This window comes from Xyrauchen texanus, chromosome 35 (assembly GCF_025860055.1).
Source record: "Xyrauchen texanus isolate HMW12.3.18 chromosome 35, RBS_HiC_50CHRs, whole genome shotgun sequence".
Lineage (NCBI taxonomy): Eukaryota > Metazoa > Chordata > Actinopteri > Cypriniformes > Catostomidae > Xyrauchen > Xyrauchen texanus.
The window spans coordinates 17,064,464-17,082,418 of NC_068310.1; the positions used below are offsets into that span (position 1 = coordinate 17,064,464).

Consider the following 17,955-nt stretch of genomic DNA (forward strand, 5'->3'; position numbering starts at 1 on the left):
ATAAAAATGCAATGGGCATTGGGCATTGGGCAAAGGCATTGGGTTCTTTAGTAGGAATTTTCACATTTTTACTGTCTGATCCATGACTCTCAACCAGAATCAAAATCATTGACAGTTCAACTGAAAATCATTGACAGTGAAGAGCTCTGTTGAGATGGTGATTTTTAGACATTAACTTCAGATGAATCACACAAACGTTTATGCAGTGGGAGGAGTGAAGGAATATAAATATGGGAAATGACCATCCATTCATTCTGTGATCTGTAATCTAAGCAAATGATTAAGAAGCCTAGGAACCCACTGAAAGAAACGTTCAGTCACCAGGAGTCGAACAAAGCTGTCCATTTACTACTCTGTGGAATAGTCAGGAGATTTTCACGCTATGTTAATTGAGGAGCGTATAGTAACACTTTTCAAAAGAAACTGTCATCATACACTGACGTACTGGAGTTTGTTCTGGAGTTTTGGACTTAGCATAGCCTTCCTGGGGCCTACAATCCTAGATCTGAAATGCCAGACGGGTTCCACGTTACGAGAGATCACCTGGGTGTTCTTCTCACAGCAGTTCTGCCTGCTCATCGGGAGCTCCACTGGAGGGATTTTCAAAAAAACGTGAGTAGAGACTGCTGGAATTCCACTGAAGATGGACATCTGCATCTGTGTTCAAGATACAGTCCCCTTTGCTGTAACACTCAAGTGTTTGGGTAATACAGTGCGCCATTTATTTTTAATTTAGATATTTAGTACGTCATTCACAGCACAAATGTCAGACTTCAATACACTGTGCATTTGGAATTTCTGCACTGTTTTTAGCAGTGTTGCTCCTTATATTGTGAATCTCACATGTTGATTTCAATGTGAGGATGTGTGCCTCGATTGATTTATAATAATAATAATAATAATAATAATAATAATAATAATAATAGCAAATGATTGGACTTCTACTAACTATACTGTTAGAATGTCTTGAGTACATAAAACAACTTTTGAAATTATATATACATGCAGTGTACTGTTGAATATCATATTGTTGAATATCAAGTTGACATGAAGTACTTTTCTGTATTTTACTGATTTTGTGATGATGTCATTTTTAAATAAAGAAAAATTAAATATCTGCATTGTAATTTCGGATTAATGTACATGTACAACTGGTACCAGGGGATTTTTAGTAGGTGTATGAAGTCAGTTCAGTTCTCCTCAAATTTACAAAGGTGTCCTAACAGAATAACCACAGGTGAAGTTCATCACATTAACATTTGATAACCATTTTAAACAGTATATCAAATGATCCCTTTCTGTCACTCACTCGATGTTGTGTTGATGTAGTGACACTAGGGGTCGCTCTTGAGAGCCCCAAAACACCTCATATCTTTTAGAAAAGGCCAATGAGAATTGACAATTGTAATTTGCATGCCACTTCCCCGGACAAACGGGTATAAAAGGGAGCTGGAATGCAGAGTTCATTCAGATTCTTTCTTCGGAGCCGAGCGGTTGTGTATCAGCGAGCTGAAATCCACAGCTGTTCCATTAACCTCTTCAAGAAGCATTTGCTGTTGGATATACGGCACATTCCAGCGGCTTTCTCTCCATATGCACCCTCAGTGCAGAGAATGCCCCTTGCCACTTCAACAGTGCTAAAAGAGTGTATTCTCCACTAAAGAGTATATTTCCTATATTAGAGCAAACATATCGACTTCGAATGTCTTTTTATAGACGCATCTTTTTAAAGATGCCTTTCCGTCTCTGGGTGTGGGCATTACCTTTCCTTCTTCCGGGGGAAAGCCACTTCATCTATCCCCCCCACTGGTCCTTCTACCTATGGGTAGAGGCCGCCCTGGTTGACACTGAAGGTGATTCATGGGCTTCAATGGGTATGGTTCCGCCGAGTAATCCCCCACTGACCGTTCATTCCCAGACACGCTCGTTTGCTCCAGTCCAGTTCTTGGATGAGACAGGCAGCTCGCCTCAGTGCCAGCCTAGTGTCTCTTTCAGAGTTCCCAGGTTGGATGAGATGTCGATCACTGCATCAGAGAGCGCCTTGGTGATGTCAGACGCCGAAGACTCGACCGGGCTGGCGCCTTCGGGTGTGCCGGCCCAGTCAGAGCCCAACGCGTAACTGAACGCCATGCTTGCCCGGGCTGCAGCGAGTGTCGGGCTAGAGTGGAACCCTCCACCCGCTCCTGAGCACTCATGGCTTGACGACTGATTTTAGGGGTCGGCGCACTACTCGTGGACATGCCCCCCACCAGTCCCCTTCTTCCCGGAGGATTATGAGGTCATGGAAGGCACCTTTCATTGCCTAAACTCGATACTTCAGCTCATTTGCTCTCATTACCTTCGACAGTGGAGTGGCCGAGGGTTATGCCGCGATTCCCCAGGTGGATAAGGTGATCGCGGCACACTTGTGTCCGCTGAGCGCCGCCACCTGGCGGAGTCACCCGGCACTCCCTTCCCGAGCATGTAGGACTACGTCGTCTCTGGCGACCAAATCCTACAGCGCTGCCGGTCAGCCCACTTCCGCCCTGCATGCCATGGCCCTCCTACAGGTCCATCATAAATTGATTCCATCATAATAAAGCTGCACGAGGGTTGTTCTAATCCTGATGGGCTGCAAGAACTGCGCTCGGCGACCGATCTTGCCCTTTGTGCGACGAAGGTCACGGCGCGTGCACTCAGGCAGATGATGTCCACTCTCGTGGTCCAGGAGCGCCAAATGTGGCTGAAACTGGTTTAGATGAGATACACAGACAAGGCACGGTTCCTTAATGTGGCAATTTCCCATGTCTGCCTTTTTGGAGACACTGTCGAAGACTTCACCCAGCAGATCTCAGTGGTGAAACAACAGACAGGCCATCCAGCACATCTTACCCCAGTGCAGTTCAAGAGTGCGCACCCCGTCTGTAGACACACTGCCATGGCAGGTGACGCCCAGGGGAAATTCCCCTGAGGAAGGACCTCTGGAACCGCCACATCTGGTCCCTAGATGGGACGTGGAAGACCTAAGTGGTCTACCGCCCGCAATCACACAAGGCAGCTGTAACACAATCACACAAGGCAGCTGTATTCCCTGAAGTGACGTGTGTTTGCTAAGGGGTGTTCTTCCCATAGCAAAGACGACCAGAGATGTGCAGTCAGGTCAGTGCTTTCCTTACTACAAGAGAAGCTGGAGGGGCGGCTGTCTCCCTCCACCCTGAAATTGTACGTAGCTGCTATAGCAGCGTACCACGATGCAGTTCAAGGTAAGTCCCTTGGCAAGCACGACCTGATCATCAGGTTCCTGAGAGGCGCCAGGAGGCTGAGTGCCTCTTTCCCTCACGGGACCTCTCCATGGTCCTGCTGATCCATGTTCGAGCCCCTAGTGTCAGTCGAGTTAAAGGCCGTCTCATTAAAGGCCACCCTCCTGACCGTGCTCACTTCCATCAAGAGGGTCGGGGACATGAAAGCGTTCTCTGTCAGTGAAATGTGTCTGGAGTTCGGTCCGGAAGACTCTCACGTGATCCTGAGACCCCAACCGGGCTATGTGCCCAAGGTTCCCATGACCCCTTTTAGGGATCAAGTGGTGAGCCTGCAAGCGCTGCCCCTGGAGGAGGCAGACCCAGCCTTATTGTTGCTATGTCCGATGCGTACTTTGTGCATCTACTTGGATCGAACACAGAGCTTTAGACACTCTGAGCAGCTCTTTGTCTGCTTTGGTGGACAGAGAAAAGGGAATGCTGTCTCCAAACAGAGGCTTGTCCACTGGATCCTGGACGCCATTGCAGTGGCCTACCAGACCCAGACCTTGTCCACCCCTTGCGGGTTCGAGCACAATCTACTGTGGCATCCTCGTGGGCACTGGCCAATGGCACCTCCCTAGCAGACATCTGCAAGCAGCAGGCTGGGCCAACCAATACATTCGTGTGATACTACAATCTCCGGGTTGAGCCAGTTTCGTCCCGTGTTCTTTCATGTACGAACAGGTAAGTTTTGTTATGCGTGGCCGCTGGCCAGTTGTACAATTGCGTATAGTGCCTTTCCCCTCCAGGAGGTGAAGTTGTGTGCTCTTTTCTCCCATGCGAGTTCACGGACTGTGAACCCAGGATGTCCTTCCTCCTAGCCCTCTGGCTCACGAATACAGCAGAGGAATTCATAGTCGGACCCAGTACGTGTGCTAATGTGCCCTGTACTGGGGTAAGTGCTCCACAGGTGTCGGTCACCCCGGTAAACTCCTGTGATGTATCTTTCTCGGCACGGTCTTCCTTCGGTAGACCCGCGTCTACCTTGGGCAGATTTCTCTCTGCCCCAGTCGCTGTGTTTGTAGAGCTCCTCCCCTACTAAAGGCAGGACCTACTGCCGCGGCCATTTAATGTGCGGCCTTGAGCCCATGTGACATATTTGCCACATCTTTACCCCCCTTCTGGGCAGGGTGTGGTCTCCGCGAGGTCTTTTCCACCTACCCCAGTGCATTTTATGAGCATTTAAAGGCCCCAGCTGAATCTAATACTTAGTGGAGAGAAAACTAAGAGAGGTCCCCATACTCCCATTCTAGATACGTCCGTCCGTCCGTCTGCCACTCCACCCCAGGCATGTGTGGAAATATACAAAAAATGTTGGGGCATCTGGGGATGCTACGTGCAGTCTGAGTGCATCTGTTCCGACGCTCGCAATAGCCTGCTTACACTTGCACCAGCAGTTCATATAATACATTTCAGCCATTGTGGCATTTCATATAGGGATCCTCAGCACAAAACCTGAATGAACTCTGCATTCCAGCTCCCTTTTATACCCATATGTCCAGGGGAGTGGCATACAAATTCCATTCGCCAATTCTCATTGGCCTTTTCTCAAAGATATGAGGTGTTTTGGGGCTCTCAAGAGACACCCCTAGTGTCACTACATCGACACAACGTCTCATTCCCTTCATCAGGGAATGGAGAATATGACAGTAACCAAGAATTTGTATCTTTTAAAACCTATCAGTGTTATTGTGTGAAATGATTTGATTGAAATGTGTGTTTGTGCAATATTTGTTTTTAAATAAATGCGACTGCTTTGATAGGCTATTTTGCTATCTAATGCAATCTCATTCATACATTTTTAAGTGTTAATCAAGTGTCTAAATACTTTTTGGGGCCATAGCAAGTAATAATTTCTAAAGGATCCAATGACTCAAAGTCCCTCTTTAAAAATGTCATCACATGTGAAAATTAGCAAATAAACACATGTGATGTGCTCTTTTCCTTCTGTTTCTTAGGTTGATCAGTGCCCTCACTGCTCTCTTTCTATCTGCCCTCATCATCTCTGTGGTTTTTGCTATCATCCCACTTTGCTATAATGTGCTGTTGCTGGCCGTTGCTATGGCAGTGTCAGGCCTGGCCATGGGCATCATTGACACTATTGCAAACATCCAACTGGTGTCCATTTATCAGAAGGACTCTGCTATCTTCCTGCAGGTGAGAATGGCCATCTATTTCTTCACTCTCACAGAAGAGGGTGTTCATAGTACAGTTCTGTACAGTAATGTCACATGAAAATGAGAGGCTGTCTGATTAATCTTAATCATTTGTTGGTCAGATATGGACAATCTTTGTGGAAATAGAGGAAACATTTTCCTTATTATTCACCATTTGTTTTTTGTTTTTTCCATTTGCAATCAGATCATTATAAGAACATCAATAAAACAGGCATTTCCGGTCCTTGAATTTTATTCAATATGAATATGTATTCAGTTATCATTTTGTTTTCATTTTTATACAGTACATTTGGTGGCAACAAAATGAGCATCTTTTATGTTATGGGTGAGCTATTGACTCATTTGACTGATTCGTCAAAAAGAAGCAATGCCAGACGGTGGTGTGACGAGAGAGAGATCGTTGACGGACATGTTTGCAATGATCTCTCTCTCCCTTCGCCCTTTATCGCCCTTTATCCCTCTTCAAGGCTTAATTAGCCTTATAAGGGACCGCGCGTGTATAATCATGACCCGGCCCCGCCCTCCGCCCTGCCACAGAAGATTTCATTGATTGAACAAGATTCAAAAACACTAAATCATACAAATGAAACACCACTTGTGTGAGGAGCTCAAAGAACAGAGTTGTGTTCGATGCACAAAAAAAAGATTAAATGTATAATCTAACTGGCCAGTTCTGGCCACAGTTTTTCAACATCATTTAGGCTACTTGTTTGTTGAACAGTTGTATTAAAGCAATATCACACATTCCTATGGCTCATGGCTGCCGAGGCAATGCTAGTATTTAGAACAACAGCACTCTTGCTTCTGTGGTATTGTTTAAATATCATATTTCTAATTTGTCTTTCCCCTCTGTGTCTTTTACTCTTTCTCCAGGTACTGCACTCCTTCATTGGGCTTGGTGCTCTGGTGAGCCCACTGATTGCAGACCCATTCATATCAGGGCACTGCCCGAGCAGGAACAGCACAGAAAATGCTACAGAGATTTTTCAGCACTTCAGATACAGCCTGACTGCCAGCTTCAGGTCACCAGTGATCCTTGAAAATTCTCCACACACCGGACCATTTGAGGAGAAGGCCAGTGTGTCATATGCCTTCTGGATTATGGCCCTCATAAATGTAAGTGTAAAAAGTGTTGGATAATTATACATTTAGAAAAACATTTGTTTTCCTAAACTTGCCATCTTAACACACACCAAAACAATTGACTAGATTAGAGTCTAGGTGTTTTATCAAACTGTCTCCCATTCATACTGTTCGGGTCAAATTTGACCCGCCATAGGAAATGAATGGGTATACTAGAGAGCAATTATTTTTTTAATTTGTCAAATAAAAATCAAGAAATCAAACACAATACAGAACCCACACGCTTGTACACACACACACACACACACACACACACACACACACACACACACACACACACAAAGAAATCAATGGGTGATGCTATAAAAGAGCAATTGTTTTATTTATTTTGTCAAATAAAAAATCAATCAGCCACAATGCAGAACACACAAAAATAAAGAGGTGAGACTACTTATTAACACATTCTCAATGCAAACACACACACACACACACACACACCTGTTGGTACATACTTTACTTTTATAATGTATAAATACATATCCACTGCATAACATGTGATAATATCTCAAAATTAAATGTGTTACTAAATTGGCTTATGGAGATCAGCCAGTACATGGAGCACTGAATCCATCTATCGGCCATAGTTGTAATTTCATGCAATTGTTATTTTTATTCCAGCAAATGTCACCAGAGACCTCCAATGCATGATATATTTTGATATTTTTTAAAGCACTTTATTGAAGTGAAAATAGCATAAAATGTGCTTATTTTATATGAACACAAATTGAGTAATTGGATAATTTAGATGTAAATAAGGTCAAAAATACCATAAAATCTCCAAATAAATGCATAACTTTAGTGTTTTTACTTTAAAGAATAGAGTATTACATTTCTTAAAAAAACATTTGGGGTTGCACATTTTATGTTTTGGTTTATAATTTGAAATGAATGGACGAAATAGTCTTCTCGATTGATACTAAATTTACAAGGGTTAATCGGAGCAAGCACTCAAGCTGACATTGACTCAACAAGTTTGTTCAAAACCTGATGATCCACGTTATCCCAGCATGATTTGAGACTGTTCCAAATAGCATCTTGTATGCTTCAATGGAAGCAAGGTAATCTTTTGCTACAAAGGAATTAACATGTCCAATATCAAAAATGTGCTTATTTGTTTAGGGACATAGGAATGGTGAAGAACTTTTTTTTTATTATTATTCTAAAACTTTCTGCTTATGTTAAGATTTTAAAATTAGATTTTGAATTTGAAGCCCGCTGTATATCTTTCCCTCCCTTAGCTGCCTGTGCCTATTGCAGTTCTTGTGTTGATGTACAGAGAGAAGCTGCTTCCCTTTTGCCCAAACAGCACTCCACAGCTGCTGGACAAGGATGAATTAGCCATGGAAACTCAGGCACCAGGGAGCACAGAGACGCCTGATCCAAGTGCTGAAGTTACAGGTGAGCAGCAGTCTGGACTCTAAAACCTGAAAATGAGGTTGCAAAATAGGTGCAAGAGCCGCTGTTTCACTTTTATCTCCTGTAAATATTTCTCAGGGTAGGTTTATTTTTGAGAGTACATTTCTGTACTGACACATTCAGTACCTTCTAAACAAGATTTAAAGTCTACAAAAAAAATATAGAAAATTGCCACCGTTATTGCACAGGTAAGTTTTTTATCTTAATTTTTGAAACTTTGACCTTTGGTCCATATGCATGTAGTCACACTACATGGGGCAAGTTGTCATAATGGGGACCTGCTGTTTATTGAAAACAATTTGAGAAGGACACATTTGAAAGTTAATTATGAACAATTAATTTGTTCATAATTCACAATCAGTGCCTTAATATATCTAAGTGTGATTTTATTATATTTTATTACAACGATATGATGAGTGAATTTTTTGTTTTTAATATAGCATTTACAAAAAAGAACCTCGTTTTGAACTAGTTTGAAACCAACTTACAAATGTATACAATTACACTTTTGAATTTAAAACCTTAATCGTTTAAAAACTTGTGGAAACTTCCCCATGTGACAATTATCCCCGCTCCCCTACTATGTCACCCAGGACATGGAGATCTCTTTAGCTGCTGTATGAACGAAGACCTACGTGGGTTACCCGTCACATTTTTTGGTATCCACATCTTGGGCGGTCTGGTCCTGCTTATGACAGAAGGTTTAATGGTGAGTACAAGACTTGCTAATTAAATTATCTTAAGTTACAATATATTCACTCTTGACCCTTGACATTTATCTTCAGGGGGTCTTTGCTGGCTTTATTTACACATACGCTGTTTCAGCTCCTATGTCACTGCAAGCTAAAATGTCAGCATACCTGAACTGTGTCTTCTGGGCAGCTGTCACAGCTGGACGGCTGGTGTCAATCCTATTATCATACCGCTTCAAACTGGTCCACCTGCTCATGATCAACCTGGTAATCAACATGCTTCTTGCTCTCATGCTTTAAGGGAATAGTTGACAGAAAATTACAACAACAAAACAATTCCATGGGAAATAATTTATTGCCACTCTTCTCCATATAATGAAATTGAATGAGGCTGTAAAGCATCATAAAAAAAGCAGCCCATATGATGGATTCTGACTTAAATTTCATAATATTCCTCACAAAAAGCAATCAAATGGTTTCAGAAGACTTGAAATATAATTAGTTGTATGGATGCGCTTTTATTATAGTTTTATGTTACCTTTTGTGGAGCGTGATAGCCAGTCCTCATTTACTTTCATTGTATGGAACAAAGTGGCCAGAATATTCTTCAAAAATTTGCCTTTTATGTTTTATGAAAGAAAGAAAGAAAGAAAGAAAGAAAGAAAGAAAGAAAGAAAGAAAGAAAGAAAGAAAGAAAGAAAGAAAGTAATAACTGTTTTGAACAACATTATGCAAAGGTGAGTAATTAATGGCAGAGTTTTCAATTTAGAGTGAAGTATGATTTTAAGAAACACTGTAATTAACAAACATAAGGCTGATTTAGTTTTTTGTTTAGTTTATAGAATCTAATCAACCCAAACTCTAGTCCAGTCCTTTTTACCTTCATACTGGTAAAAAGCTAAATCAAGGTTATGTTAAAGATGGGGCACTATTTGCTGGGTAATGTGCAGCATTTTTGGTGGTCAGCTGTAAGAAATAAAACATACGCTGAGGTCCAAAAGTCTAAAACCACTAGTGACAATGCTAATTTCTAATACTCTAATTTAAAATAAAACAATTTTTTTCAGTATAAAATTTTGTAGAAAATTTCAACTAAAAAATTTACATGTATTTAAGAATTTCTTAGGTTTTTTTATGTCCCTCTTTTTCACAGCATGCATTTGTGCTGGCATGGAAAGCTGATGTTTGTTATCCAGCATGATTTGAGAATGTTCCAAAGAGCATCTTGTGTGCTTCAAGGGAAGCAAGGAAATCTGACTTTCTGTACTAAGGATTTAACATGCTCACAAATGTGATCAATTTCCTTATGTTTGATTAGTGACACAGAAATAGAACAGAATTCAATTTCTCCTTCATTTTATGTGATAAAACGTCTAGGTTACTGTTGTAACCTCCGTTTCCTGATGGAAGGAACGAGACGTTGTGTTGAAGAAGTATTACTAGGGGTCTCTCTTGAGAGCCTTGCACAGCTCTTAAGTTGAGAAAAGGCCAATGAGAAATTGGTCGACAGAATTTGCATATCCTTCTCCGGACAGATGGGTGTAAAGAGAGGGAAATATGCATCTGTCCATTCAGGTTTTGCACTGAGGAGCCGAGAATGAAGTTCGGCCATAACAGTGGCTCGGTTCAGCGTCGTGGCCGGGAGGACACAAAGTCTCGTTCCCTCCATCAGGGAATGGAGGTTACAACAGTAACCTAGACGTTCTCCATCTGTCGCTCACGTCGACGTTGCGAAATCCAACTCCTATTCTTTCAGGGGTAAAAGACCCCACGGAGACCACCACCTGTCCAGGCTGGGGGGAGGTAAAGAGTGGAGAATTACGTCACATGGGTTTTCAGGCCACATGTGGGAATGGTGCAGTGGTAGATCCTACTTACTGCAAGGGAGGAGTTGCTAGCAAACACGGCGACCGGGGGTCAGTGGGGACTGACCAAGGGAGATGCGGGTCCGCCTGTAGGGGGACCATACCTCGGAAAATACACACAGGGTTATTAAGCCATACAGGGGCCCATCCTGTGGAGCACCTATTCCAATACATAGTAGTTTCAGTACCCGTAGTGGGTCTGGTCGGGGAATTCCTCCGCTGAATTTGCGGACCAGAGGGCTTGGGAGGAGTCATCCAGGGAGCCGAGTTAGTGGGATCTCCTGGGATAAGAGTGCACATGATTGCCTAGGTGGAGGGAAAAAGGTGCTAGGTGCAAGCGGTACACCTGGTCAGTTGTTCCGCGTTACCGAGTTCTACCGTCTTGGACCTGAGAAAACACGGGACGAGACCGACTCAACCCTGAGATTGTAAAATCTCGTAAATGGATTGGGTGTTGCCCAGCCTGCTGCTCTGCATATGTCTGCTAGGGAGGTGTCATTGGCCAGTGCCCACAAGGATGCCACACTTCTTGTCGAGTGTGCTTGAACCTGCAAGGGAGTGGGCACGGTATGGGTGTGATAGGCCAATACTATGGCATTAACCACCCAGTGGGAAAGCCTCGGTTTGGAGACAGCGTTCCCTTTCCGCTGTCCACCAAAGCAAACAAAGAGTTGCTCAGAATGTCTAAAGCTCTGCATGCGGTCCACATAAGTACGCTAAAGCACGCACCAGACACCGCAATGAAAAGGCTGGGTCTGTCTGCCTCTGGGTGCTTGCAGGTTCACTACTTGGTCCCTGAAGGGGGTCATAGGAACCTTGGGCACGTAGCCCAGTTGTGGTCTTAGGACGACATGAGTGTCTGCCAGACCGAACTCCAGGCAGGTGTCGCTGACAGAGAATGCTTGCAGGTCCCCAACCCTCTTGATTGAAGCAAGTGCGATCAGGAGGTCCATCTTCAAGGTAGAGGGCTTTGTGTTTGACTGATTCTAGCGGATCGAACCACTGAGAGATCCCAGGAGGGGAACAGGCTAGGCCAGGGAGGGTTCAACCTATGGGCGCCTTTAAGGAACCTGATAAGTCATGCTTACTTAAGGACTTGCCGTCCACTGCATCATGGTGGGCCGCCATGCCCATCTCGGGACTCAAGTCTGGAGCCAGTGCTGAAGATGCATCAACCCCGGTGGCGTGACCGCTGCGGAGGATGCCATATGCCCCTGGAGCCTCTGGAATTGTTTTAGAGGAACCGCTGTGCCTGATTTGAACAAGGTGAGGCATTTTAGCACTGACTGTGTGCGCTCGTTGGTGAGGCGTGCTGTCATTGAGACTGAGTCTAACTCCATGAAGAGAAAAGAGATGCTGTGAACTGGGGAGAGCTTGTTCTTTTCCCAGTTCAAACACGGCGACCGGGGGTCAGTGGGGACTGACCAAGGGAGATGCGGGTCCGCCTGTAGGGGGACCATACCTCGGAAAATACACACAGGGTTATTAAGCCATACAGGGGCCCATCCTGTGGAGCACCTATTCCAATACATAGTAGTTTCAGTACCCGTAGTGGGTCTGGTCGGGGAATTCCTCCGCTGAATTTGCGGACCAGAGGGCTTGGGAGGAGTCATCCAGGGAGCCGAGTTAGTGGGATCTCCTGGGATAAGAGTGCACATGATTGCCTAGGTGGAGGGAAAAAGGTGCTAGGTGCAAGCGGTACACCTGGTCAGTTGTTCCGCGTTACCGAAGTTCTACCGTCTTGGACCTGAGAAAACACGGGACGAGACCGACTCAACCCTGAGATTGTAAAATCTCGTAAATGGATTGGGTGTTGCCCAGCCTGCTGCTCTGCATATGTCTGCTAGGGAGGTGTCATTGGCCAGTGCCCACAAGGATGCCACACTTCTTGTCGAGTGTGCTTGAACCTGCAAGGGAGTGGGCACGGTATGGGTGTGATAGGCCAATACTATGGCATTAACCACCCAGTGGGAAAGCCTCGGTTTGGAGACAGCGTTCCCTTTCCGCTGTCCACCAAAGCAAACAAAGAGTTGCTCAGAATGTCTAAAGCTCTGCGTGCGGTCCACATAAGTACGCAAAGCACGCACCAGACACCGCAATGAAAAGGCTGGGTCTGTCTGCCTCTGGGTGCTTGCAGGTTCACTACTTGGTCCCTGAAGGGGGTCATAGGAACCTTGGGCACGTAGCCCAGTTGTGGTCTTAGGACGACATGAGTGTCTGCCAGACCGAACTCCAGGCAGGTGTCGCTGACAGAGAATGCTTGCAGGTCCCCAACCCTCTTGATTGAAGCAAGTGCGATCAGGAGGTCCATCTTCAAGGTAGAGGGCTTTGTGTTTGACTGATTCTAGCGGATCGAACCACTGAGAGATCCCAGGAGGGGAACAGGCTAGGCCAGGGAGGGTTCAACCTATGGGCGCCTTTAAGGAACCTGATAAGTCATGCTTACTTAAGGACTTGCCGTCCACTGCATCATGGTGGGCCGCCATGCCCATCTCGGGACTCAAGTCTGGAGCCAGTGCTGAAGATGCATCAACCCCGGTGGCGTGACCGCTGTGGAGGATGCCATATGCCCCTGGAGCCTCTGGAATTGTTTTAGAGGAACCGCTGTGCCTGATTTGAACAAGGTGAGGCATTTTAGCACTGACTGTGTGCGCTCGTTGGTGAGGCGTGCTGTCATTGAGACTGAGTCTAACTCCATGAAGAGAAAAGAGATGCTGTGAACTGGGGAGAGCTTGTTCTTTTCCCAGTTGACCTGAAGACCTAGACACCTGAGGTGCCTGAGCACCTGGTCTCTGTGGGCGCACAGTAACTCTCAAGAGTGGGCCAGGATGAGCCAGTCATCGGGGTAGACGAGTATGCGGATTCCCACTTCCCTTAGCAGGGCAAGGGCTGCCTCTGCGACTTTCGTGAAGACGCAAGGGGACAGGGACATGCCAAAAGGGAGGACCTTGTACTGATATGCCTGGCTGTCGAACGCGTACTGTAGAAAGGGTTGTGTCGAGGTATGATGAAGTAAGGGCTGTAGAAGCCCTTCTTCAAATCAGCTGGAGGGACAGGCTCTATTGTGTCTTTGAGTAAAAGGGTCGTGATCTCCGAAAACAGGGTGTTGGCGTCTTCGCCATGCACTGAGGTAAAGCAGATGCTGGCAAAAGAGGGCGGGGGCCTGGCGAACTGAATCGCATAGCCAAGTCGGATGGTCCTGGCCAACAAGCGTGACGGGATGGAAAGTGAAAGCCATGCGTCCAAGCGCCGTGTGAGGAGCACTAAGGGGACGATCGTTATCGGACCCGGCAAGGCTTCGCAGCGGGGGGGGTAGTGTGGCGTCAGGAGGCATAAGCGCATCCCGAGGCTCTGGTGCGAGAAGACTCGAAGCACTTACATTGCGCCGCACACCCGGCAGGGGGCAGGTTGGTGACTGAGAAGGAGGTCCCGTGTAGGCATCCTCTGGACTCGTCAGAACCGAGTCCAACTCAACCGACAGCAGTCGTGGGTCTGGAGGCAGGGGTCCGCGTCCGGGGTACAGGGGCTGTTTAAGTGTGGCACCAGGTTGCTGTGAGAACGGCATTTGCGGGCCAGGTGACCCAGGGAAAGAGGAAATTGCTCTTTTATTGAAAATGTGGGTGCGGCAAAGGAAATCATTTGAACTAAGGATTCTCCTCCCCGCCCTCCACTGGGGGACATAGTGGTGTGTCTAACATCTCCGTAGCAAACATCTTGTTCCCTGGGTCTTCCATCTCAGGAATGCTTGGGGGCCTTCCGGGTCCTCGAGGATGTTTGGGGGTGTGTGCTTCCTGTGGAGCGCTCACCGCTGGGGCTGAGAGCTGGGCCCAGGTTGGGGCGGAGCTGCCTGTTGTCTAGAAGCCGCAGGAGGATGCCCTCGGCGAGCAGATGGAGCGCGGCCCGTGCTGGTGCAGCAGTGGGGCATGATGTGAGAAATGGCCTCCGTCTGTTCCTTCACCACTGAGAACTGCTGGGTGAAGTCCTCCACGGTGTTGCCGAAGAGGCTGAACTGGCCATCACCTGCCTGAGTGTCCACGCTGTGACCTTCGTGGCCCTGAGGGCGAGGTCGGTCTCTGAGCGCAAAGGGAAGTGTTGCAGTTCCTGCAACACGTCGGGGTCAGGACTACCCAAGTGCAGATCTTTGAGTGCCTTGGCCTGGTGAACTTGCAGGAGGGCCATGGCATGCAGGGCGGAGGTGGCCTGTCCAGCGGCGCTGTAGGCTTTGGAGGTCAGTGATGACGTCATCCTATAGGCCTTGGAGGTGAGCACCGGGTGATCCCGCAAGGTGGTGCCGTTCTCGGGACACAGGTGGATCGCAACCTTTCTGTCCACCTGGGGGACCATGAGTACCCGTGGGCCACTCCTCTGTGAAGGGTAGTGAGAGCGGATGAGTGAGGAGGTCGGTTGCGGGCAGTGAAAGGTGCCCTCCACGACCTCGTCAGCTCATCATGCACCTCCGGGAAGAAAGGAACCGAGGGAGGGCGTGGCTGTGAGCAGCGCCCTGACTCGAGGAACCAGTCATCTAGCCGTGAAGGCTGTGGGGAGGACGGAGGGTTCCAGTCCAACCCATGCTGACGGCTGGCCTGGGAAAGCATGTTGGCCATCTGGGCCTCAGCCTCAGACTGGGCATGCTGACCGAAAGGCGGCAGTCCAGTCGAGTCTTTTGTGTCAGATGCCGGATAGCAGGGGGCTCGAAGGAGTAAGCAGACTGGCCGTGAGGCGAGCCGCTCTAACCCTGAGCCTGGACAGACATCAACGAGCGTGCCGGGGGGTGGGTGGTTCGTGGCTGGAGTGGCGTTCCTCTTTTAAGAAGGAAAGCTGCAACCGCAACATTGCCATGGTGTGGTTCTCGCAGTGAGAACACGAACATCCACACATCCTCAGTGTGATCGCTGCCCAGACACACGATGCTGTGTCTGTGACCGTCAGGAGCGGAGAGAACTCGACCGCATCCAGGAACTACACAGGGGCAGAAGGGCATCTTTATAAAGATGCGTCCTGAAAAGGACGTTCAATGCCGCTGTGTATTGCTCTTTTAGATAAAGACGCTGATATCCGGCGTAGATCCAACAGCATACGCTCTACCGAGATGAGTGGAACAGTAAGTGACTGCAGCTCGCTGATCACACAAACGCTCGGCTCCGAAGAAAAAATCTGAATGGACAGATGCATATTTCCCTCACTTTATACCCATAAGTCCGGGGGAGGGACATGCAAATTCTGTCTGCCAATTTCTCATTGGCCTTTTCCCGAGTTCAGAGATGTGTGAGGCTCTCAAGAGAGACCCCTAGTGTCGCTTCTTCGACACGACTTCGAAGTGAGCGACAGAGAGGGAACTGTTAATTTCCATGCTTTTTCAATGTGGTCTCAGATTTTTGGATCCCACTGTATCTATTTAGTGTGTAATGAATCATGGTGGATAGTTGTGTGATTACTGAAAGTGGATTTCTCTCTGTCCCTCTCTTGTTAAGGCTGGTGTGATTGTAACAGTGCTGCTGTTGCTGATCCTCTCTACAAACAAAGTGTTTCTCTTTGTGGGCACAGCCTTGGTTGGTCTTTTCCTCAGCAGTGTTTTCCCTTTCATGCTGGCTTACACTGAGGACATCCTGGATTACCAGGGTAAATTGCACACACACACACACACACACACACACACACACACACACACAGACAAACATGCTAAAACTTTCTCTCGTTCTCCAATTCTTCAGGATGTGCAACACCTGTCTTAGTGACCTTTGCTGGAATGGGTGAGATGTCCATGCAGGTGTTGGTTGGATCAGTAAGTACTTTCAATATTGTTGTAACATCTGAGAACTAATTTACTAAGAAAACAAATAACACTGAGCAAATTTCCTCCAGCTGATTCAAACAGAAGGCAGTTATAGTTTTATGGTGTGTAGCATGGTCCTCGGCTGCCTTGCCTTTATCCTCCTCCTTGCTTTGATCATGTGCCACCACATTCACAGAAATCTCACAGGTAAATGAAGTTGCATAATATGTAACAGCATAATGATATAAATACTGTATGAGATATCTAACTGGGAACAATTTTATCTCTATGTCTTACTGCCTTCATCACAAAGGAACTTCTAAAAAAGCTGCTATGGTAGAAGACCCACCAGTGCCCACTGTAGCACCTGCTTCAGAGAAAGCAGTGATAGAATGTAAACTTGCTGTAATACAACCAGAACCAACAACACAAGACTCTATATGAAACTCTTCATGGTTCATAACAAGCTGGAACATCTTTAAGAGATAGTTCACCCAAAAAAAGAAAATTCTGACATTATTTACCCTGATTCTTTCCCAAGCCCAAACATTCTGCCTAACATCTCCTTTTGTGTCAATTAAAGTCATACAGTTTTGGAGCAACCTGATGGTGAGGAAATAACAAGATAATTTTCATTTTTGGGTGAACCATCCCTTTCACTGTTCTGTTAAACTGTAAACATTGAAAGCAAATGAGCTTGTAGTTTCATCATATTTGTGTAAAAAAAACCTTTGCAATATAATAGAAACACTGATGCAATATAAACTTTGTGTATTCTACTAAGTTTGTTATTATCTATTATTGTGTTGTTTTGTGTTTGTTTTAAAGTTTGCAAAAATAATTCTGTTTATTTGATTATTGTTTTTAATTATACAAATTATTGAAACAAAAGACTGTCAAATGTGATAAATTGTTAAGTTCTGTTGAGATGAATTTAAGGCATAAAAAGTGAAATATAAATAAAATTGACCCACGACACTCATGAAGTCTGAGAATCATTGACACCAAACAACACTAGATTAATCTCCAAACAATTCAATTAATAATTCACCATCTGAAGGGAAAATTCCTAGAAATTCTCTAGTACTACAAAACAGTGTTTATCACATTGTAATTCCAACTCTTGCACATTCAAGCAGCTTCTGAATTATTAACAATTACTTGCAGTAACGCATATATAAACTCGGCAAAAAAAAGACATGTCCTTTCAATTTTAACTGCTTTTATTTTCAGCAAACTTAACATGTCTAAATATTTGTATGAACATAAAAAGATTCAACAACTAAGACATGAACTGAACAAGTTTCACAGAGATGTGACTAACAAAAATTGAATAATGTGTGCATGAACAAAGGGGGGGTCAAAAGTAACAGTCAGTATCTGGTGTGACCACCAGCTGCATTAAGTAATGCAGTCCATCTCCTCCTCATGGACTGCACCAGATTTGCCAGTTCTTGCGGTGAGATGTTACCCCACTCTTTCACAAGGCATTTGCAATTCCCAGACATTTCTGGGGGGAATGGCCCTAGCCCTCACCCTCCGATCCAACAGGTCCCAGACGTGCTCAAAGGGATTGAGATCCAGGCTTTTTGCTGGCCATGGCAGAACACT

General features: G+C 45.7%; 1 protein-coding gene across 2 annotated transcripts; it reads left to right on the forward strand.

Moving 5' to 3' along the window:
• The first annotated feature begins 272 nt into the window (after positions 1-272).
• LOC127629196 (major facilitator superfamily domain-containing protein 4B-like) lies at positions 273-17,316 on the forward strand. 2 transcript variants are annotated; one of them, XM_052106311.1, is made up of 10 exons: positions 273-612; positions 5,237-5,435; positions 6,329-6,571; positions 7,837-7,996; positions 8,608-8,723; positions 8,800-8,973; positions 16,043-16,190; positions 16,283-16,353; positions 16,434-16,551; positions 16,658-17,316. In XM_052106311.1, exons 1-10 carry the CDS (start codon positions 383-385, stop codon positions 16,786-16,788), a joined length of 1,590 nt encoding a protein of 529 aa, XP_051962271.1. In that variant the 5' UTR covers positions 273-382; the 3' UTR covers positions 16,789-17,316. The 2 variants fall into 2 exon arrangements, with proteins under 2 accessions (XP_051962271.1, XP_051962272.1); XM_052106312.1 differs by lacking the exon at positions 8,800-8,973.
• Positions 17,317-17,955: the final 639 nt, after the last annotated feature.